Source organism: Primulina tabacum, chromosome 18 (assembly GCF_025594145.1).
Source record: "Primulina tabacum isolate GXHZ01 chromosome 18, ASM2559414v2, whole genome shotgun sequence".
Lineage (NCBI taxonomy): Eukaryota > Viridiplantae > Streptophyta > Magnoliopsida > Lamiales > Gesneriaceae > Primulina > Primulina tabacum.
In genome coordinates, this window is record NC_134567.1 from 24,776,477 (window position 1) to 24,799,752 (window position 23,276).

Here is a 23,276-nt window from a genome sequence, read left to right on the forward strand (position 1 = left end):
ATGTGTCATTTTTTTGGCCAACTTTTGTCACTATCTTTGCATTTTTTCATTGCTCCCTTAGCTTTAGTCTTTCAGTGTCGGTGTCCATTCAGCAAAGTCCTTTCGCTGTTGGTATTCTATCCGATCTCCACACATTTCACCACTCCATCGGGAATTCCCTCAGCCCCTACCGGCCTCCAGCTTGATTTTGTCTCAGTTGACCGTACATGCTTGTGTTCTGTTGAATCCTATAAATCTTGCACCTTGAGATCTTAAAGACAAAATAATTAACCTGGCCAACACATGGATTGACACGAATGTTTATAAAAATTTACACAATCAAGAGTTGAATTTTGGTCCCCTCACCCCATTTATTTTAGTGAAACGTGAAATGGAAGACATGTGTATAAATAGCAGCATTCGGTAACCCTACTTCTATTTTGACTTGGGAATGTAGAAACTTGAAAATATTTGGACCACAACTTTGACTTTTGTGCTCAAAATTTTACCCCATTCTATAAATCCCACATTTTATTCTGCGTGACATTTCTCTTTGGATGCTTCACAAAACAGGCAATATCAGAAAATAAAGAGGCAAACATGCCATTCATTACAAGAATTTCACTTATTCTGTTTTTACTTAGTGGACAGCTCTCAGATGCATTTTTAGCTCAGGGTATCATCTATATGTATATATAAATTCTCTTTTGTTCTCCATATTTGGAGTGCATGAATCGATATTTTGGATTAATTGTATCTGGAAATTAATATTTGTAGGCGAATCCATTTCGGGTGGGCGACGCGATGTTGATGTTGTTTCAAGCAAAAAGGTAAACCTTAGTTCTTGTGATCTTTCATGTTGGATTAATGTAGATAAACTGTTTAGAAGGATATGGTTGATTGTAATACCAATCTTGGTTAAATGTTTCGTGGGAGATTGTTGTGGGACTGATTTGTTCCAAATTCTTCTGTTTAGGGGTGGTTAAAATTTTTTTTTTATCAAAATTCAAATGGAATTTTTTCATCCCGATATGGTGATTTTTTTTTTTTATATATATATTAAAAATGGAATGTGGAACTGCCGTGAGTCCCCTGGAAATTCTAAAATCATTTCAGTCTAGATTAACTTTTTCACATATTTGGAAATTCATAGAAAAAGACCAAATACTATTTTTTTAGATGGTTTTTGCCAGGAATATCAATTTCCTTCGAATCAGTTGGAGGATCCGATATCCGATCTAAATAGATGAGGGTGGGAAGAATTTTTCGGACTCGATTAAATAATTGGGTATGCGGATTTTCGAGTTCGATGATGGAGGCTGGTCTGGTAGCATCATACGCATATCTGATTCGAATATCTGATTAAATTATAATAATTTTTATATATTAATGAAAGATTAATTATAATATGGTTTTGTTGAATGATGATAGTTGACCGGAATGAAGAAAATTGTTATTATAGAGTTATTGCTATTTTTGTAGGATAATGATGTTTAGAAAACTATTTCTAATATTTTTTTATTTGTTTTATGATGTTTAGTTTGATTTTTATGTTTAATCTATTTTATTATTGTTCTCTGGATAATTTGGTAAATATATGTTGAGATAAAAAATGTGTTTAGAGAGGTGAATAAAAACTTTAATATTTTTTCAATTTAGAACCGTTCTCAGCAGTTTTCATATTGTATTTTTGAATGGCTAGACTACCAAAAATATAAGTTTGGAAACAGTTCGACTTGACTACTGATGTATTATACTTGACATTTTAACGATAAAAAACTTGAAATGAACTTTATATGAATGTAAACGTGTAATGTGATGACATAAATATTTTAATGGATGTTCAGAGGTAAAACTCCTACGTCACTCATTCTTCTACTTAGGAATGTTTCCATTAAAATATTTTGTTTTACAATGTCTTGTAACAATACATTTCAGTGGGGACTTGTCACTGCCTAACTAAAACTCTTATTGATCAATTTATAATTCTGGATATTTAAGAACTCTTGATTCACCAGAAAGAAAACACAAAATCCAACAGTCAGACTTGATGACTTGAGTTGTTGGAGTAACACATATTTATCCTTTATGATCTGATATGATTTTGATAAGTGTTCGTTTGAATGACAAACTAGAAATCGAAAGATTAGGTGTATTCAAGATTTTTGAAATATGCAGGCTTAAAAATAGTTGTGGTTGGTCAAGAGAGTTTTTCATATTTGAAATCTGCAAATTTTAAGTTGAAAAGCTCCAACAATCATTTGTATTGTTTTTCCAACATAATGGACGTGTCATTTTCATATCATTAAATGTTCGTTAATGGTCCTTGTGCTTTTACAACTTCAAATCTTTTGTTTTTCATAAAGTTGACACACCATATCCTAGTTAGGTAGCTTTCTGTCATTCAAAAGTTTGTAGGATATTGTGTAATCTTTCTAAATGAGGCAACTGATTGAACAACTTAACTTTAGTACTCTTTTAGATTTAACTGACCTAAAACCTGGAAATCAAGAGTTGTAAATTAGAACTTCCTGAAGGGAAATAAGATTTCGATTTTAAATGATATATTTTATTTATTTCCCTAATAGAGTTTTCCTTGTTAATTTGATTGAGCAAATATTTAATATGATTTTGCCTTCCTTAGATAATGAGATCTTAATTCAAGAGATATGGTATTAGTGTTTAAAAAGAGTTTATTCCTAATAAAACTCTCACTTTCCTTGTATTTTAGGTTTCCTTGAGGAGATATGATTCTTCACCTATAAATAAGAAGAAAAGCTCATTGATAGCCGCCGCTTCGATATCAACAATACATACACACACGTTGCAGAGATTTGAAGAGAAAAATTATTCTCGAAGCCGTTGCTTTTTGGAGTGGTGATTCCCGTGTTAAGTTGAATGGTGTCAACATCTATAGACAACATCCGTAACGATGTTGACTGAAGATTGCATCTAGTTGATAGTAGTTTCCGGGATCAAGTTTTGCTTTCTTGATTACGTTTATTTTTGTTTTGGTTATTTATTTTAGAAAGCTTTATTTTCTCAATTGTTGATGAAATTGATTTTTGATACAATCACTAGTGTTAGGTTTTTTGTAAACGATTGAGTTTTCTAGTGATTATTTTTTGCCATAAGGCACCACACAAGTATTTATATTTGTGCATATTTAATCTCGTCCATCTATTTATTTCAAGTCAATTTGTGTTATAAAAGTTAATTTTCCGCTGCATGTAGATGTTGTCCGAGATGTTGTAACATCTGGCACAATATTTAATTCTGACAAAACACAAATTTACTATTCCTAACTTTATTCTGATATTTTTATTATTTTTAGCATTTGTCGGACAAAAAAATCCTAACAAGTGGTATCAGAGCGGTTTCTTGATATACTAAGTGCTGATTCTGGTTTTTGTTTTTGTTTAACAGAACTAATCCGATGAACAATTCATTTGCAAGCGCAGCACTTCGACCACCAGTTCTAGATGGTACCAATTACAGCCTATGGAAGGTCAAAATAAGATACTATATAAAATCTCTAGATGAACGGGCATGGCAGCGTGTCATCAATGGATGGACTCCACCAGTCATGATAGATCAAGAGGGTGACAAACGGCCAAAGCCTGAAACTGACTGGACTGCTGATGAAGTGCAAAATTCGAACCACAACTCAAAGGCTTTGAATGCTATATTCACATCGGTTGACATGAACATGTTCAGTTTAATCACAAACTGTACTTCGGCTAAAAATGCATGGGACATTCTCCAAAGTCACTGTGAAGGGTCTGAGAGTGTGCGACGAACCAGATTAAGGATGCTTACTTCCAAATTCGAGATGATGAGGATGGAAGAATCTGAGAACATACTTGAGTATGATCGTCGCCTACGGGAAATTGCTAACGAGGCATTCAGTGTTGGAGAAGCTATCTCAAATGAGCGCCTAGTTAGCAAAGTCCTCCGTTCTCTGCCCGAAAGATTCAACATAAAAATTTGCGCAATAGATGAGGCTAAGGACACTTCTAAGATGGCATTGGAAGACCTTATCAGTTCATTACGTACTTTCGAGATGAACTTGGACATGAACTCCTTCAAATATCTCAAGAAGTCAATGATTCTGATCTCTGCGAGGATTCTATCTCCTTTATCACAAAAAAATTTGGTGATTACTTGAAAAGAATCCGATATAAAAAGAAGGATGCACAACCATCTAAATTTTCTAGCCTGCCTGCACCTGAAAAGTCACAACAGTACCCTGCCAAGCAACAATTTCAGCCACGGAATGAAGGCAAGAGACAATACAATTCAAAAAAGTACGATTCGGTGCAATGTAGAGAATGCAAGGGCTTTGGACACTATGCCAATGAATGTGCTAACCGACTGCGAAAAAACAAAGGCTACAATGTGTCTCTAAGCGATGAAGAATCCGATGCTGAGGAGAAATCCACTGATGAAGAAAGTCAAACCTCCTTGACTGCATTATTTACAGAAAATTGCTGGCTGCAGGTGAATCCTTTAGGTGTTGCCCTAGGTATTGCCACACCTGGCCGCAACATCTGCAAAAATTCAGTATGTTTGAAATCTACAACTTCTGGAAATTTGAGTGGAGATGATGAATCAGAAGCTGATTATGAAGAACTCACTCTTGAGAGTGTGCAAAAGCTTTATGAAGAGCTGTTTGAAGATTGGACCAAAAGAAAAAAGTTGAACTCAAGTCTCATGAAGGAGAACGTTGAACTAAAAGCCGTAGTTGCCAAACTTGAAGTAATTTTGAGCAAAAAGGACTTGGAACTTGGTAAGACCAAAGAAGAACTTCAAAAGGCAACTGAAACCTTGTCCAAGTTTAATTCAAGCACATCCAAGCTTGAATCCATACTTTTGATGGGAAGAGATGACAAGAAAGGCTTAGGGTTCAAAGACAGTGTGTTTGAAATAGGTGAATCTTCCAAGTCTACGGTTTTTGTGAAGAGAAAAGCTGATACATCTCCACAACCACAATCCAATTCACCAATCAAAAGCTCTTCATCAAAAAAACAACCTGCTGCACCAATCGCTAAGAAAAGAAAACACAGGTATGTATGTCATTACTGCTTTAAGCCTGGTCATATCAGGCCCTACTGTTTTAAACTCAGGGATGATCGCAAGAATCAAAAGTCGAGTCGGATGTTGCCCCGAATGTTGTCCAACACTTTCCGCAACACCTCCAACCGCCGACCTACAGTAAGACAAATTTTGGTCCCAAAGGTAAAAACTCACTGTAAAGTTGTCAATGCTTCGTTGAAAACTAATACTGCAAGTCATTGGTACTTTGATAGTGGAAGCTCACGCCACATGACGGGATCACGAGAATATCTCACTGATTATGTTGAGCAAAAATGTGGTAGAGTGACATATGGAGGGGGAGCTAAAGGAAAAATTGTTGGAAATGGTACTTTGAGTGTTGAAGGACTGCCAAAGCTCCACAATGTGCTTCATGTCGAAGGATTAAATTCAAATTTGATAAGCATAAGCCAATTGTGTGATGATAATTTGCATGTCAAGTTTGATAAACATACTTGTGAAGTTTTTGATGAAACTAATATGGATTATGACAGGTACAAGGTCTTCGGATAATTGCTATCAAATAGGTGAGGAACTTTCGTGCAAACATGTGAAAATCACCGAACTTGACCTTTGGCATCAAAAACTCGGACATGCAAATTTCAAAACCTTGAAGAACTTGAGTAAGTACCATGCAGTTAGAGGTATGCCTAATCTTTCATCTGGAATATCATATGTGTGCAGAGATTGTCAAAAGGGAAAACAGACGTGTGTGTCGCACCCAGTGTTGCCAACATCTGGGACAACATGATGTCTGGAATTACTGCACATGGATCTTATGGGTCCCATGGAAGTAGAAAGCATTGGAGGTAAGAAGTATTCTTTTGTGTGTGTTGATGATTTCTCGCGGTTTTCATGGGTGAGCTTCATTAGGGAGAAATCGGACACTTATGATGTGTTTAAACAATTGCTCACAAGAATCTCAAACTTCCTTAATTTAAAAGTGAGAAGGATCAGAACTGATCACGGTAAAGAATTTGAAAACATATCTTTCTCATTCTTCTGTGACAGGAAAGGTATTTCACACGAATTTTCAGCACCAAAAACCCCACAGCAAAATGGCATTGCCGAACGCAAGAACAGGACTCTGCAAGAAATGGCAAGGGTGATGCTATCCTCAAAGAATATTTCAAAGCGTTTTTGGGCTGAAGCCCTTAATACAGCATGCCATATATCGAATAGAGTCTATTTAAGAAGTGGTTCAACCATGACTTCTTATGAAATCATTATGGGAAAGAAGCCTAACCTTAAATATTTTCATGTTTTTGGTTGTGTTTGCTACACTTTGAATGACAGGGATCAACTTGCAAAGTTTGATTCAAAGAGCGACAAGTGTTTGTTTTTGGGCTATGCCACAAATAGTCGAGCTTATCGCATGTTTAATCTAAAAACTAGGACTATTATGGAATCCATTAATGTGGTGTTTGATGATTGTGCAGATCTCAAGAGGAAAACTGCTGAAGATGACGTTGAAGACCTTCTGGACAATCCAATCTCACTGGAAAATGCAGATGTTGCAACATCTGGAACACAACATGTGACACTGAAGACACTGAATCTGAAGAACCGCATTGCAATGATGATACAGTAGATGATGGATCGTGTATTCCAAGCAAAATTCAGAAAAGCCATCCATCATCTCAAATAATTGGAAACATGCGTGGAGATGTTCAAACTCGGAAGAAAGAAAAGATTGATTACCGAAAAATGGCTGGACTGATTTGCATGAGTTCTACATACTCACAGGTTAGATTTTCATGTTTTATATCAAATATTGAGCCTAAAAATGTTGATGAAGCTTTGAAAGATGAGTTTTGGATTAATGCTATGCATGATGAGCTTGAGCAATTTGTTCGAAATGATGTGTGGGACTTGGTTCCATCTCCTGACCATGGTAACATAATTGGTACAAAATGGATTTTCAAAAATAAAACCGATGAGTCTGGAAACATCATTAGAAACAAAGCAAGATTGGTTGCTCAAGGGTACACACAGGTTGAGGGGGTTGATTTTGATGAGACCTTTGCTCCTGTAGCCCGTATTGAGTCAGTCAGACTACTACTAGCCGTTGCATGCTACATGAAAATCAAACTTTTTCAAATGGATGTTAAAAGTGCATTTTTAAATGGTATTTTGAGTGAGGAAGTGTATGTTAGACAACCTAAGGGTTTTGAGGATCCACACCATTTGGATCATGTATACAAGTTGAAGAAGGCACTTTATGGCTCGAAGCAAGCACCACGTGCATGGTATGGGAGATTGACTGAATATCTACTCGAAATTGGCTTCAAACGAGGTGAGGTAGACAAAACTCTTTTTATTCAAAAGTCCAAAGGTGAGATTCTTATTTGTCAAGTATATGTTGATGATATAATCTTTGGTTCTTCCTCTCAAAAGCATGCTGATGATTTCGTTGAGTGCATGTCATCTACATTTGAAATGAGCATGGTTGGTGAGCTGAATTTCTTTCTTGGTTTGCAAATTAAACAAATACATGATGGCATCTTTTTGTGTCAAAGCAAGTATGCTAAGAATTTGATGAAGAAATTTGCAAATAAAAACCCAAAACACATGAAAACTCCTATCGGATCGAGTGAGAAATTGTGCAAAGATGATGTTGTCGAAAATGTTGACAACACCTTATATCGTAGCATCATAGGTAGCCTCCTGTATTTGACTGCCAGTCGTCCTGACATCATGTTTAGTGTTTGATTATGTGCTAGATGTCAATCCAATCCTAAAATTTCTCATTTGAAAGCTGTTAAACGTATTTTACGTTACATAGCAGGAACAATTGAATTAGGATTATTGTATACAAACAAAACCAACTCAAACCTGGTAGGATTTTCTGATACTGATTGGGCTGGGGATCTAGATGATAGAAAAAGCACTTCTGGGGGGTGTTTCTATCTTGGCAATAATCTGATTTCTTGGCATAGTCGAAAACAGAACTGTGTTTCACTTTCCACTGCTGAATCAGAATATGTGGCAGCTGGAAATGCGTGCACTCAACTTTTATGAATGAATCAAATGATAGAAGATTATGGGCTTAAAAGTGAATCCTTAGTCGTGTATTGTGATAATTCTAGTGCAATTAACATTTCAAAAAATCTAGTACAACACTCTCGAACAAAGCACATTGACATAAGACATCATTTTATTCGAGATCTTGTAGAGAAAGGATTGATCCAAATGGAGTTTGTTGATACAAATAACCAACTGGCCGACATATTCACCAAAGCATTGGATTTTGAGAGATTTTCCAACCTTCGGAAATCTCTCAGCATGTGTTCTGCCTAATCATTCTTGGATGTTGTCTCAGATGTTACAACATCTCGGATAACATCTCATTTGCATATACATTTCTAGGACTTAGACATTCTGCATTGCATTCATACTGTGATATGATGTGTTGAACATGTGTAGCATAATTCTCTGTTGCACCTACAATTCCTTGTTATCTTTTCAAACTTCACACCTTTACATGTGAACTTAGTCACAGAAAGATTTGAAGTGTGGTCACTTGACTCTAACCAATGTGACAAGTAAACGAAGTAAAATTGAAAAATCAAGTGATGGGTCTGTGATTAGAAGGAAAGATGGAAAAAGCTACATAAAAGAGCCCAATGAAGGCTGTGCTTTTAGTGTGGGAGCTACCCCTTCTAAAATTAATACAGAAATAGAAAAAAATAGAAAAAGCTACCTAGAGGAAACCAATGAAGACTGTTCCTCTAGTGTGGGAGCTACCACTTCTAGGTTAAAAAAAGATTATTAAGTCACTGAGTATGAAGATTATCAAATTTTGTTTTCAGGAACTGTGGGTGTTGACTGGAGATGTTGCCAACATTAGTGACAACACTTCATCTGTAAACATATCTCATATTTGCTCTCATGTTTTTATCTATGTTCCATTCTGTTTTTAGGCATCCATAAGTCATGCATAAACATAACAGTGTGAATTGGGTAATGAGGTTATTTGTATTACAACAAAGACGTTTTATGACAAATCCAATCTTTGCAGGAAATCGAATTAATGTGCACCTTGATGGTAAGTGGAGCTATAATTCGATGTGGGTTTTATGTCTGGAGTTAATTTTTGAACTGATATTGCACAAAATTATTGCGATAAACTCTGAAGACATTAACGGTTATTTTTCTACCCGTTGTTCTTTTGAATAATCTGTTACTAATTTTCTTACCGTTGTACTGTGCGCTCATTATTATCTCTGTGAGTTACACCGCCTAATTCATCTGTGTTTACTTAATCGGTTCTCTAAATTTCACAACGGCATCTCGAAATTTCTCTCTGAAGGAATATTTCATTGTTTCAAAATTTTTTTTACTTTCCTCCCTGTTCGTAAATTAATTTTTGATCTACCATCAATGGCAGGAAAGGGATTTGACCCCCATGATATTCGAAGTGAAATGGGAAACACAGATGATGTTGCCCCCAGCACGACAACATCTGTTACAACACCCACTGTGGAATCGCCGCTACCTTTGATACTTGCTGTTGAAGACGCAGTGCCCCTGGAGATTATTCAGCCAGGTGAGCCTGGTAATCCACGGGATATTGATAACCCACCTATCATTAGGGTTTTCGATCCTCCCTCTCCTCCAAAAAGACGCTCAAAACGACTAGCTGGGTATAACCCAGACCTCACGCCGGACAAACGTTTCCGATACAAGGGTCAGCCATCCACTCGCCCCTCGCTGATTGATCCAGCAGACACCTCCGGTGATGACTCTGATGATGCGAATTATGAGTTTGTGGCCCGCAAGAAGAGTGCCCCTCCGCCTACGGAAGGCAAGTCTACCTCCATCAATGCCACTAACACCACTGAGCAAACAACCCATGTTCCTCCACAAGAGATCTCTCCCTCCACTGCAGAAGAAATCACGTTGGCCCAATTTATGGCCAACCTGAAAAATCAGAAAAGTGACGCCCCTGTCGCTCCTGTTGCTCCCAAAGAAACTGAAAAGTCCACTGGTTCCAGTAATTCTGCTGATACTCCTGCTGCAGTCAATGAAGTCCCTGAAACAAACGAGGCAGTGGACGAGGATACTGTCAACGATGTTGCCGACACCTCTGACAACACTGATCTTAGCGAGTATGATCTAGACGGTAGCTACAACTCCAAGTTTTATACTGAGAAGTCACTCTCCAACTGGGATCTCTATACCAACAAGGAGTTTGTTGAAGAACACAACGCTGATATGGCAGCCTTCTCCCGAAACAATTTGATCGAGTTTCTTAAAACTCGTGGTCTGCTCTCTACCGTCTCATCTGTATTGCCCTATTGCCATAAAGCTGTGGCTGAATTCTATGGCAATCTTTCATCGGGGGTCAGTGATCCAAGATCGGCCAAATTTGGCAAGGTTTTTGTACGGAAAAAGATATATAACTTTGACCCGCAAATCATTAATGATTACTACAGCACACCATCTGTTCCTGAAGGCCCTCCACCAGATCTTGATGAGGTAGTCTCTGTACTAACTGGTGGATTGATTGGCAAATTCCCTGCCCATCCACACAAGGTCTCAGCTGCAAAACTCACGACCCTATACTCTGTCCTGCACAAGGTTGCCACCCGGAATTGGACGCCGTCCACAAACACCACGGTGGTTACCAAATCTCAAGCACTGACTCTGTTTGCCATTGGGAATGACACTCTTAATTTTGGGCGTATGGTATTTTACACTGTGATGCAGTATGCTGATGGGGGATTAAAGTCATCCAAGCTCCCGTTTCCCAGTCTGATCTATGGGATACTGGTGTCCCAAGGGTTTGTTCGCAATGTTGATGAGGGTCTGTCTGATTCCCGAGAAACAATCAAAATTGCCAAGGCCCTGTCCAAAGGAAACCGCAAAGTTGACCTTCCATGGAAAGCCTCATCCAAAGCACCGACTGCTACTGGACCATCTCCTGCGTCTACCTCTCGATCACCTAAACCTGGTTATGTGAAGATTACCGTAGCGGGTGCCCAGACCCATCTCGATCATGCTCTTAAGAAAATTGCCCAGGCTAAGGCCGAATTGGCCTACTATGAGAATTTGGCTGCTGCCATCAGTGTCATGTTAGATATGGCCGTTCATGGGCAAAAATGGGGAGAATGAAGGGAAATAAGATTTCGATTTTAAATGATATATTTTATTTATTTCCCTAATAGAGTTTTGCTTGTTAATTTGATTGAGCAAATATTTAATATGATTTTGTCTTCCTTAGATAATGAGATCTTAATTCAAGAGATATGATATTAGTGTTTAAAAAGAGTTTATTCCTAATAAAACTCTCACTTTCCTTGTATTTTAGGTTTCCTTGAGGAGATATGATTCTTCACCTATAAATAAGAAGAAAAGCTCATTGATAGCCGCCGCTTCGATATCAACCATACATACACACACGTTGCAGAGATTTGCAGAGAAAAATTATTCTCGAAGCTGTTGCTGTTTGGAGTGGTGATTCACGTGTTAAGTTGAATGGTGTCAACACATCTATAGACAACATCCGTAACGATGTTGATTGAAGATTGCATCTAGTTGATAGTGGTTTTCGGGATCAAGTTTTGCTTTCTTGATTACGTTTATTTTTGTTTTGGTTATTTATTTTAGAAAGCTTTATTTTCTCAAATTGTTGAGGAAATTGATTTTTGATACAATCACTAATGTTAGGTTTTTTGTAAACGATTGAGTTTTCTAGTGATTATTTTTTGCCATAAGGCACCGCACAAGTATTTATACTTGTGCATATTTAATCTCGTCCATCTATTTATTTCAAGTCAATTGTGTTATAAAAGTTAATTTTTCGCTGCATGTAGATGTTGTCCGAGATGTTGTAACATCTGGCACAACATTTAATTCTGACAAAACACAAATTTACTATTCCTAACTTTATTCTGATATTTTTATTATTTTTAGCATTTGTCGGACAAAATAAATCCTAACACTTCCAATTTTCAATGGACCTACCAACTTTCTGTTTTCAATGGATTGATTATATAATTCTTTTGAACTCTTGTAGTATTTTCAGGCTCTCAAACATGAAACACAAATTGTGAGTATGAAGGTGAAGAAGCATGGAAGAATTCCCATGCCTACAGAAAATTATCGAGGTAGGTCGGATGTTTTCACTGCTGATTACAAAGGACCCGAGCATCACCCACCCAAGCACAATTGAGATTCGCACGACACTACTCTTTTTAATTTCCTCTGAGTTGTTTAAGTAATAGAAGTTCTATGTATTTCTATTAACGAAATTTTTGTGTAATGTATACTAGTAATCTAGTGTACACGTTTTATGCATATTATTTGGTGTTTTGTATATAATATTTTTTGAATTAAGTAATTTTTGTGTAAAATTCTAAATATTATATGAGATTTAAAATTTTGAAAATTGTTTCTTTATATATAAAAAATTACTATCAGTTAGAATATTTATTCAGATAGAATATTTTTTGGTACTTTAATAAGAATTTTTTGGAAAGGAGTTATATGAAATTAGGGTGTCGATTGCATACAATCTTTTGTGAGATATCAAAAGAGCTAATAACTTTTTTTTTTTGAAAATTAAATAAACAATTAATCCCTCCTGTTTTTTTTTTTTAAAGGAATTTCAAATAACATCTACATCAGAATTTTAGATGTACATGATTTTTTATTTTTATTTTTTGAAATAGATGTACATGATTTTAATATTTCGAAAATGTGTGATTCCCTTTTTTTTTTGAATGTACGAATGATACGAATCTTTGATATGACTCATATCATTAAAAAAATATATTATTATTTATGTTAAAAATATTACTTTTCACATCAAATTTAAATCTGGTCAGCCCGTCTAGATTAATGAGACCGTCTCGTATGAGATTTACTCTTAATAACAAAAACTCTTATGTTACCACCTCACGATTCAATTTTGTGAAATAAATCTCCGATCCTATCCGAATCTAAAAAATATTAATTTTCAATATAGCTATAGACCGGGTAAATTCATGGTTTGATAATATACCTACTCTTATTTAATTTGACAAAAACTTGTGTGAGACGGTCTCACAGGTCGTATTTTGTGAGACAGATATCTTATTTGGGTCATCCATGAAAAAGTATTACTTATTATTATAAGAATATTACTTTTTATTGTGAATATCGATAGGGTTGACCCGTCTCACAGATAAAGATTCGTGAGATCGTCTCACAAAAAACCTACCCATTTAATTTTACTTTCATCAGAAAGTTTTCCTTATAAGATGAAATTGCTTTTCGACAAAGTTCGAAACTAAATTTCATGCTCTCACAATATCAGCATAGCGATCATGTGACGATTTTTTAGAATCGATCATGTGACGTTTTGAAGACAAAAAAGTCACACGTCTTTAACCTATTTTTGAATATAGATTTATTTTTTTTTTTTTGAGGAAAGTTATTTGTTTTTATTTTCAAATATAGTAATTAATATTAAAGGAAAAATGTTATTTGAAAAAATTACTATCGCCCTCATCAAAATTCACGAATGCATTTTACACTACACAATATGGTACAAAGCTTTCTGCCTTGCGTTTCACTGGTTTTTGCACTTTCGATAGTTCTTTCACATATTCATTTGACCATATTTTCACATTCTCAGACATACAACCATAATTTTGTTTTTATATTTTAAAACAAAAATTTATTCTTAAAATTTTAAATAATCATACGCATTAATTATATTACAACGTGATATACACATATATAGATAGAGCTGTCAAGGCGGACTCCCCGCCCCGACCCTCACCGCCCTGCCCTGCGGCGGGTTGCGATTGAGTTGTCTCATTTAGGTCCACTTCCAAACGAGCCACCTAAATCTCAACCCAACCCGTCCGCCTTGTCTCGGGTTGCGGGCCAACCCGTCAATATTATTTTGTAAAAAAAATAATATTAATACTTGAGATGAAAAAAAATAGTAACGTTACACAATAACAAATAATAAATATAACAATCAAACAAATCATATAAAAATTTGATGTCAACTATTATATTCTGTATAAAAATCACATACCCAAATAATATGAATAACATAATTAGAAATTTAACTATAATAAATAAAATGTAATGTTCTTACATTATTATATATAACAATAATTGATAAATCTATTGAATAAATTTGAATTTAATCAAACATTCAATATTAAATCAAATATATATTAATATTTTTTAAAAGAAAAAAAAATTTGACGGGATATACATGATAAATAATACATTACCTCCCAACAGGCGCAAATCGATGCTGGAATATATAGATATCAAGGTTCTAAAAAGCGTGAAGTGCCTCGAAGTACGGATGTCGTGCTCCAAGCTTTTCAAGGTTAAGCGAGATTAGCACATGCTTAAGCATGAAAGTTTTTTTTTTATTTTTAGTTTAATTGTAATTATCTCAAACCAATAAATAGATAAAATAATATATAAATATGATAAATTTAAATGATGCATTAATTCTTATATTTATAAAAGCATAAAACTCTAAATTGCAATCTTTATTTTTTTTGCAACTAAACCACATTAAATAATGTTAAATATTTGTCAAATCATTATCAGAAATACTTAATCATAATTAAAATTTAAAAATAAACATCGAAATTATAAACCTAATTTATAATTTTAAAATAAAAAGACATACCTTCAGACTAAAAAAATTTAAAAACAAATAGATTCGATTAATTGTACTTAAGCACACTTAATTAAATATCTTAATTATGTTTAATTCGGTCAAACTACAGTTTAGTCGTTTTTTTCTGCTTTTCTCTGAAGCGGAACGTTTTTGTCGACTTAAGCTCTTAAGCGGATTTTTTAGAAACTGATAGATACGACACACACATTACTTCAAACAGGCGCAAAAACAGCTCCAGCACCGATTCTTTGAGGATTGGATCGATTCCAAAAGACCGAAACAGCGTACATAAATGAAAAATATAAATATTTTATAATAGAAAATTATATGTGTGGGCCGTTTCTGGTTAACTCCAATGGCTTCCTGTAAGGTGTTTTTGCTTCATCAGTATTTCGCCACGCAATTTCCTCAAAAGTTTTGACGTGCGACAATATTTATCAAGACCTTTATATATGTGGACTGGTTTAGCAATTCCCTTAAATTTGATTTCCTTCTCTCTCTCAGCAACTTCTTGGAATCGTTCCAAAGAATCATGGAGAAGAAGGCGTGCAGCAAAAATGGAGCTCATGTTTTAGTTTTCCCCTATCCAGCACAAGGCCACATGCTCCCTCTTCTTGATCTAACCCACCAACTATCCCAAAGAAACTTGAGCATAACCATTTTAATCACCCCTGGAAATCTTCCGATTCTGACTCCACTTCTCTCGGCCAATCCCTCAATCCAGACACTGATTTTCCCCTTACCCAACAGCCCCTTAATCCCTCGAGGTGTTGAAAATATCAAGGATCTGGGAGACGGGGGGAATATACCAATGATCAACGCTCTGAGTAAGCTTCAGGAACCCATAACTCAGTGGTTTGGCTCTCACAGTAATCCACCAGTGGCGATTCTATCTGATTTCTTTCTCGGATGGACCTACTCTCTGGCTCGCAAGCTTAAGATTCCAAGAATTACCTTTTACTGTTCAGCGGCCATTTTTTCTGCGGTTTCTGATCATCTTTGGGGAGATTCCGAAGCCGTAAAACTTGGGCTTGAGGTAGAATTTCAAGAGTTACCAGGCTCGCCATGCCTGACTTGGGAAGAACTTCCTACACTCTTCCGCCGCTATAAGGAATTACAAGTTACCGATACCAATTTCGAGCTGGTCAAAAATTCAATGATTGCTAATACTTTGAGTTGGGGTCTTGTGTTCAACAGTATAGCAGCCTTGGAAGACGATTTCTTGGACTACTTGAGTGAGAAAATGGGACATCAACGGGTTTTTACTGTAGGTCCCCTGCATTTGTTGGGTAGGCACAGTAACTTGGGCGGTAGCCCAATAACCAACGATTGTGTTTTGTCATGGCTTGATGAGTGCGAGGATGGGTCTGTTTTGTATGTGTGTTTTGGAAGTCAAAAGCTGCTCAAGAAGGCACAGATGGAGGCTCTGGCTAGTGGGTTGGAGAAGAGTGGTGTAAAGTTCGTTTGGGCTGTTAAACAGGCCACGACCCAACAATTGGTGGATGGTTTTGGGTCCGTTCCTGATGGGTTCGAGGGTCGGGTAGCGGGTCGAGGTTTCATGATAAAGGGTTGGGCTCCGCAGTCCGCCATACTGAGTCACCCAGCTGTGGGCGGATTCTTGAGTCATTGTGGGTGGAACTCGGTGTTGGAGGCAATAGCATCTGGTGTGATGATATTGTGCTGGCCCATGGAGGCAGATCAATATTTGGACGATAAATTGATGGTGGATTATAAAAAAGCTGCTGTCCGAGTGTGCAAGGGTAGCGACACAGTGCCTGACCCGGATGAGTTGGCTCGGAAAATCGCCAAGTCGATGCGTGGGGATGTGGTTGAAAGGATTAGAGCAAAGGAATTGAGAGACAATGCTGTGGAAGCTGTTAAGGTCGGTGGGAGTTCTTACAAAGATTTGGATTTACTTGTCCAAGAACTAGCAAAACTCAAGGGCCAGAATGCTTGATGATATATATAATATAACTATGCAAATGTCTGAGTTTATCATGAGTATCTACATTAGTAGTTATTAATAATTTTGATTGGTTCTATCAAGGCCAAAAGACAACTTCAAATTGATAATTTATTTGGATCAAAGTCAATCCCAAACTTATTTAATTAGTCTCCTCATTTCTAATTTGTAAGTTTTAATGAAATATATTTTACAATTTGAAATCTGAAAAAAAAAAAAAAAATCAAATGACAGCAGCTTTCCCATGCGTCACGGATATTCTTGTTTCCCGTTTGCCCCCTTCATTATACACAAGAAAACACGATCTCGAATATATTTTAGAAGACATTGCATTGTAGGAGCATATTATTTCAGAAATAGCAGAGGTGAGAGTGCTGCCATTGTGAAGCCGAATCGGAAGGGGTTTGTTGGAAAATCTCTGGGTCAGCCAGGTTTCAAACGCTGAGTGAGGGTTGGGGGAACAGGGTTCAGAGAAGTGACTGCTTATCTTCTTGAATCTACGAGTATGCAAATGTAATAAATACTCTTGTCTTATATGAAAAATAATTAAAATGGAAGTATAACAAGATACAATTGATTCTTCTAACATTTTGAATTAAATAGTTTTTCTGTAAAATGAAGACGGATGTGAAATATTTACTATAGAGGCTCATTGTGCAGTCGTGTTTGCGCGGATGAGTGATATCAAATGTCCCTATCTCCTGTTAGTCCAGATCACTCACTCGATCTTCAATGTGAATGATGGTGTGGAATGAAACAGTTCATTCCGCAAGATGAAGTTTATATGCATGAGAGAACTAAGGAAGCAAAGTGCCCACTAAGCGCGATTTCTTTTCTTTACAACACTTCTAATAAAATCAACGCCCGAAAATCGTCGATCTCACTTACTTCTTTGAGAAAATGTCCAAAATATTGTCACGTTCCCATTCTACCGAAATTGTGTAAACAATTTCATAACTTATAGTAATATATAATAGTTAAATATATAACTCAATAAGAAAGTCGGAATCCAAGCTAGCCCAATACTATGGTCCGTCCGTGAAGAAAACCAAAATGTACATCTCCAACACATATTTTTTTTATTTTTCATCGTCTATTTTCCGATCTCTATTCTCCAAAATCTTCTCCAATCCATATCCTTTAAATATTACCAAATACTCTATTTTTTAATTTATTTCATTTTCGATTACACATATTTATAAATACAATATCTTAGTCATTATAAGATATTAGCCTATCAGGATTCTCAGTATTTAAATTTTCATATGATATTTTTTCCTTGAAAATATCATGTATAGTCAAGTTTTGATAATGTGAATATATACACAAACACAGATAGGCATATATAAAGTTAAATAATCATTATTTAATTAACAATCAACTCTAGATTCCTCTAAAATATTTCATGAGAATCAAGTATATAGTAGTAACCACTATTAATTTATTATTTATTTAGTATATTTTAAATTTACTAAATAAATAATTATAAACCTATTATAACATCGACTGATAATGTATCATTGATACAAATCTTTTTCATATAATGAAAAATGAAAATTTTGAAAATCAAAATTTTTTACTGATATATTTTTGGCAGCTACTTGTTTTTATACTCATTCACTAAAACAGACAATTCACTCTTCTAACTTAATTAGCGGTTAAGAAAAATTTCACAACTTCCATTACATGAAATCAACTTATAAACTCATTTATAAGCAATCTGTTTTATCTCCATCAAAATATGCTCGTCAAATTCAACTATTTGAACTTGACTATCTCAACTGGAACACATAATTTGATACTTGTGTGACTATCAATAGTTCAAGGATATAGCTAGTTGTTGGTTCACAACTTCATGTGATTCAAAATAACATTTATTCTTATTCGGGCTTGCCCTAATTAGCCTCATTCTTTTCATCAACGCCTTGATCAAGAATGTCAGAACTCATTTCTAATTGCACCCATCGAATCATGGTAAGAGATTCTAGTAGCATCGTCATATGCTCTTCTAGGTATCACTAATAGTGCCTGCAAGAACCTTAAGTCATGGTTTGCGTACTGTACGACCCATTCAACTCATATATCTCGATCGAATCTGCAATCATTGATATATCTAGAGTTGTAAATAAATTCGATAATGATGTGATGTATATTTGAGTAATAATAGTGACATGCTATGTGTAATTGATGAAATGTTTTTCCAAAATGCACACGCCTTACTCTAGAAAAAAATTATTTGCATTATTTACTAATCAGATCATATAAGATATCTCCACAAGTAGATAAACAGATTAAAGTGCATGCTAGTACGTAAAGCCTCAACGTTGTATCGGATAAAAGGACTAATTGTGTACAACCATAATCAGAGACAATTACACTCGATAAGTGATAACCGTTTGGAAAGTTCGATGGAGGGTTGTTCAGTGCATCATCAAATGATCACTCATATGTATGAATGGACATCTTCATGTCCTTACCAATGAAACATGACGTTTACATGACAAATGTTAGTATCAAGCTCGAGCCACATTTATTTTTATTTTTGATGGCTGAATCGACTAGAAATCGATTTAAAATATGCAATGCACTTTCTAATAAATTTCATTATCTTACGTTGAGAGACATATCTCATGGTACTTATGTACATTCAAGAACTTTATCTATGTAACTTACATGATTACACAGATAAAGTAAATATCATGCTTGCATAAAAAAATAAAATATCATTAAAATAAATATTGTTTTTGACATAAAAATTATTAAAATCTAAACCATAAGTTGACTCGTTTGACATTTAATTTATATAACTAAGATACCCTTCTATGATACATGTAAACAAAATAAATAATCTACATATCTTTTCGTTGTATTTTAAATCATATATCTTTATGCTACGACTTGAATCTCAGATAAATTTTATGGGAGAGAATCTTGACACACTCACGCTTGTGCTCTTTACTTCAAAGCCAATTTCATGAAACTTAAGTATCCGTAGGTCATGATTCGGTCTTGAATGAGACACATCTCTCCAAATGTCCAAAGCATATAAAAATGAATAAAACCCTCGTTCGAATAAATAAGTTGGTAACCCACAAGGCAAGTGGAGTGGATTGCTGCGTATCAAAACCTACAATTATTGTCTTCAACCGAATAACTGAGGTTTCACAGTGATTGATTGGACATAAAGTAGTCTTGACTTTTTGACCATTTTCAAATTCCTTATAAAAATTATGATTCTCACAATATAAAAATATATATATATATATATATATATATATGTAAAAGCAATGTTCTAAGAAAGCGTGAAACGTCCCGAAGCGCGGATGTCGAGCTCCAAGCTTTTCAAGCTTAAGCAAGATTAGGACGGGCTTAAGCGTGAAAAAGAATTTTTTTATATTTAGTGTAATTATAATTATCTCAAACCAATAAATAGATAAAATAATACATAAATATGATAGATTTAAGTCTGATGCATTAATTCTCATATTTATAAAAGCATAAAAATCTCAAAATTACAATCTTTATTTGTTTTTGCAACTAGAACGCATTAAAAAATGCTAAATATTTTTCAAATCATTGTCATACACGCTTAATTATAATTAAAATTAAAAAAATAAACATCTAAATTATAAACCTAATTTATTATTTTAAAATAAAAACATACCTTCAGAATAAAAAATTATAAACCTAATTTATTATTTTCCGCTTTTTTCGAAGCGGGGCGTTTTTGTTCAGCTTCAAGCTTAAGCGCACTTAAACGCAGCTTAAGCGTTGTTTTTAGAACACTATGTACAAGTGAGTTATAATTTGGTGATTTGTTGCAATCATGAGAAAAACAATTGCATCACTTCAGGTAAGCACTTGGCTGTATGTTGACACTATAAATTAAGGAACTTAAATTCATCTCTGAAGTTGTCATGCCAAAAATAACTCTCATCTCCTGAAAAATGCGGGGCAATCGTACTTTCACGAACAAGAAAAAATCGATGACACGCTAATATAAGTAAAAAAACAACTATATGATAATAAAATATACAAAAAAATTGTTTTATCAGGGAAAAAATAAAATAAAACGAAATGAAACTATTTTTATCTTAACATGATCGCGACTTGAATGGCTAGAATTCTTGGAAATTTTCGCTATTGTTCAAAGTAGATTCCGTTCCAATAATTACATTTCGGATAGCATTTTCCACGCAATTGTCTGTTTGTTACATAAGATTAGATTGGATTACTATTTATAATACTAATCAAATCAATATTTGGTATGATTTTAAATAAATTGATTTGATTGTACGACTAATAAACTTCTATTCAGTCGAACAAAATAATATATTCTTTTACATATTATTATTTATCTTTTTTTTAATCATTTTTTTTAATTTTCCACTTGCATCCAAAAATACTTTCTTTCACCTAATTAGCGATGTAATTTTATAATAAATAAAGAATAATTTGGTTCAAAGGTCTTAAAAATCTTAATTTATCTCACCTACAAAGATCATATCAAATTTAATTTTTTTTATTACTCTATTATATTTTTATATATAATAAATAAAGAATAATCAGATTCAAAGTTCTTTTTTTTTAATATCAGATTCAAAGTTCTTAAAAATATTATTTTATCTCACTTACCAAAATATATAAACATAATATTTTTATTATTATTAGGTTGTATTTCTACATCAATCATTTCTTAGGAAAAGTTGAAAAGTTTTAATAAGTGACTACAGTGGTCAAGAACCCATTTTTTATGCAATACAATTTAGCAGAAACGGTATAATTTCTTACATCAACCTGAAATTTCCTTCTCTCTCAGTCGCTTCTTGGTTTCATTCTACAAAACCATGGAGAAGACGACATGCAGCAAAAATGGAGCTCATGTTTTAGTTTTTCCCTATCCAGCACAAGGCCACATGCTCCCTCTTCTTGATTTAACTTACCAACTATCACTAAGAAATCTAAGCATAACCATTTTAATCACCCCAGGAAACCTTCCGATTCTGACTCCACTTCTCACGGCCAATCCCTCGATCCAGACACTGATTCTCCCCTTCCCAAACAGCCCCTTAATCCCTCCAGGTGTTGAAAATATCAAGGATCTTGGAGATCGGGGGAATATACCAATGGCCAGCGCTCTAAGGAAACTTGAGGAACCCATAATCCAGTGGTTTGAGTCTCACTGTGATCCACCAGTGGCGATTCTATCTGATTTCTTTCTTGGATGGACGCATAATACGGCTTCCAAGCTTAACATAGCAAGGGTTGGTTTTTACACTTCTGGGGCCATTGTAGCTGTGATTCTTGATCGCCTTTGGGAAGATCTCGAAGCTCTGAAACCTGGGTTTGAGGTGAAACTTCAAGATTTACCAGGCTCTCCATGTTTGGCTTGGGAGGAACTTCCTTCACTGGTCCGACTCTACAAGGAACAAGATGTTCCGGATCCCAGTTTCGAGGTATTCAAGGATTCGACTATGGCTAATACTTTGAGTTGGGCTGTTGTTTTCAACAGTTTCGTGGCCTTGGAAGGCGAGTTCTTGAACTACTTGAGTGAGAAAATGGGCAATCCAAGGGTTTATAGTGTCGGGCCTCTGCATTTATTGGGTCCGCCCAAAAACTTAGGGGACGGCCCAATATCTGGTGATGATGTTTTGTCATGGCTTGATGAGTGTGAGGATGGATCTGTTCTGTACGTGTGTTTTGGAAGTCAGAAGTTCTTTAAGAAGGCACAGATGGAGGCTTTGGCTACTGGGCTAGAGAGGAGTGGTGTAAAGTTTGTCTGGGCTGTTAAACAGGTCACGGCTCAACAACTGGCGGATGGGTTTGGTTCAGTTCCCGAAGGGTTCGAGGATAGGTTAGCAGGCCGAGGTTTTGTCATCAACGGATGGGCTCCACAGACGGCCATACTAAGTCACCGAGCTGTTGGTGGATTCTTGAGTCATTGTGGGTGGAACTCGACGATAGAGGCTGTTGCATCAGGTGTGATGATATTGTGCTGGCCCATGGAGGCAGATCAATATGTGGATGATAAGTTGATGGTAGATTATAAGAAAGCTGCGGTTCCAGTGTGCAAGGGTAATTACACGGTACCCGACCCGGATGAGCTGGCTCGGAAGATCACCGAGTCGATGAGTAGAGACGTGGTGGAAAGGATTAAAGCAAAGGAATTGAGAGACAAGGCTGTGGAAGCCGTCAAGGTTGGTGGGAGTTCTAACAAAGATTTGGATTTACTTGTCCAAGAACTAGCCAAACTCAAGGGGCAGAATGTCTGATCATAATCATACGTGTGTTTGATAATGTGACAATAAATCTGTCATTCCTCTACAAAAACTGGCTTTTTTTTATATATAATTGTTCGAATATGAATATTATGGCTTGATCGAGGTCTAAAACACAATTTCAAACTTCTCATGATTTATTTTGGTCATGTTATGTATCTAAGTTTTATAATACGTTAATTGTCTTTTATTGAAAAAACGATCGAACCGTGGAGCTTGAACTGTTGTGCGGTTTAAAAGATTTGAGTTGTAGCATCATTACCATCCACTATAGTTTTTGATAAAACGACAAGTATTCGGTACTACAATACAACGTCCC

At 35.4% G+C, this 23,276-nt stretch overlaps 2 protein-coding genes and 1 long non-coding RNA gene across 3 annotated transcripts; all 3 read left to right on the forward strand.

Annotated features, from left to right (window-relative positions):
- The first annotated feature begins 518 nt into the window (after positions 1–518).
- Positions 519–12,385, forward strand: LOC142533641 (uncharacterized). The gene is made up of 3 exons (XR_012816786.1): positions 519–655; positions 757–809; positions 12,095–12,385. It is a non-coding gene; the product is annotated as an uncharacterized LOC142533641 (long non-coding RNA).
- A 2,673-nt stretch (positions 12,386–15,058) lies between these two features.
- Positions 15,059–16,882, forward strand: LOC142533529 (UDP-glycosyltransferase 89A2-like). The gene has a single exon (XM_075640341.1). It carries the CDS (start codon positions 15,249–15,251, stop codon positions 16,671–16,673), a length of 1,425 nt encoding a protein of 474 aa, XP_075496456.1. The 5' UTR covers positions 15,059–15,248; the 3' UTR covers positions 16,674–16,882.
- A 4,499-nt stretch (positions 16,883–21,381) lies between these two features.
- On the forward strand, positions 21,382–23,056 carry LOC142533117 (UDP-glycosyltransferase 89A2-like). The gene has a single exon (XM_075639763.1). The coding sequence runs from the start codon at positions 21,527–21,529 to the stop codon at positions 22,949–22,951; it is 1,425 nt and encodes a 474-aa protein (XP_075495878.1). The 5' UTR covers positions 21,382–21,526; the 3' UTR covers positions 22,952–23,056.
- The last annotated feature ends 220 nt before the right edge of the window (positions 23,057–23,276 follow it).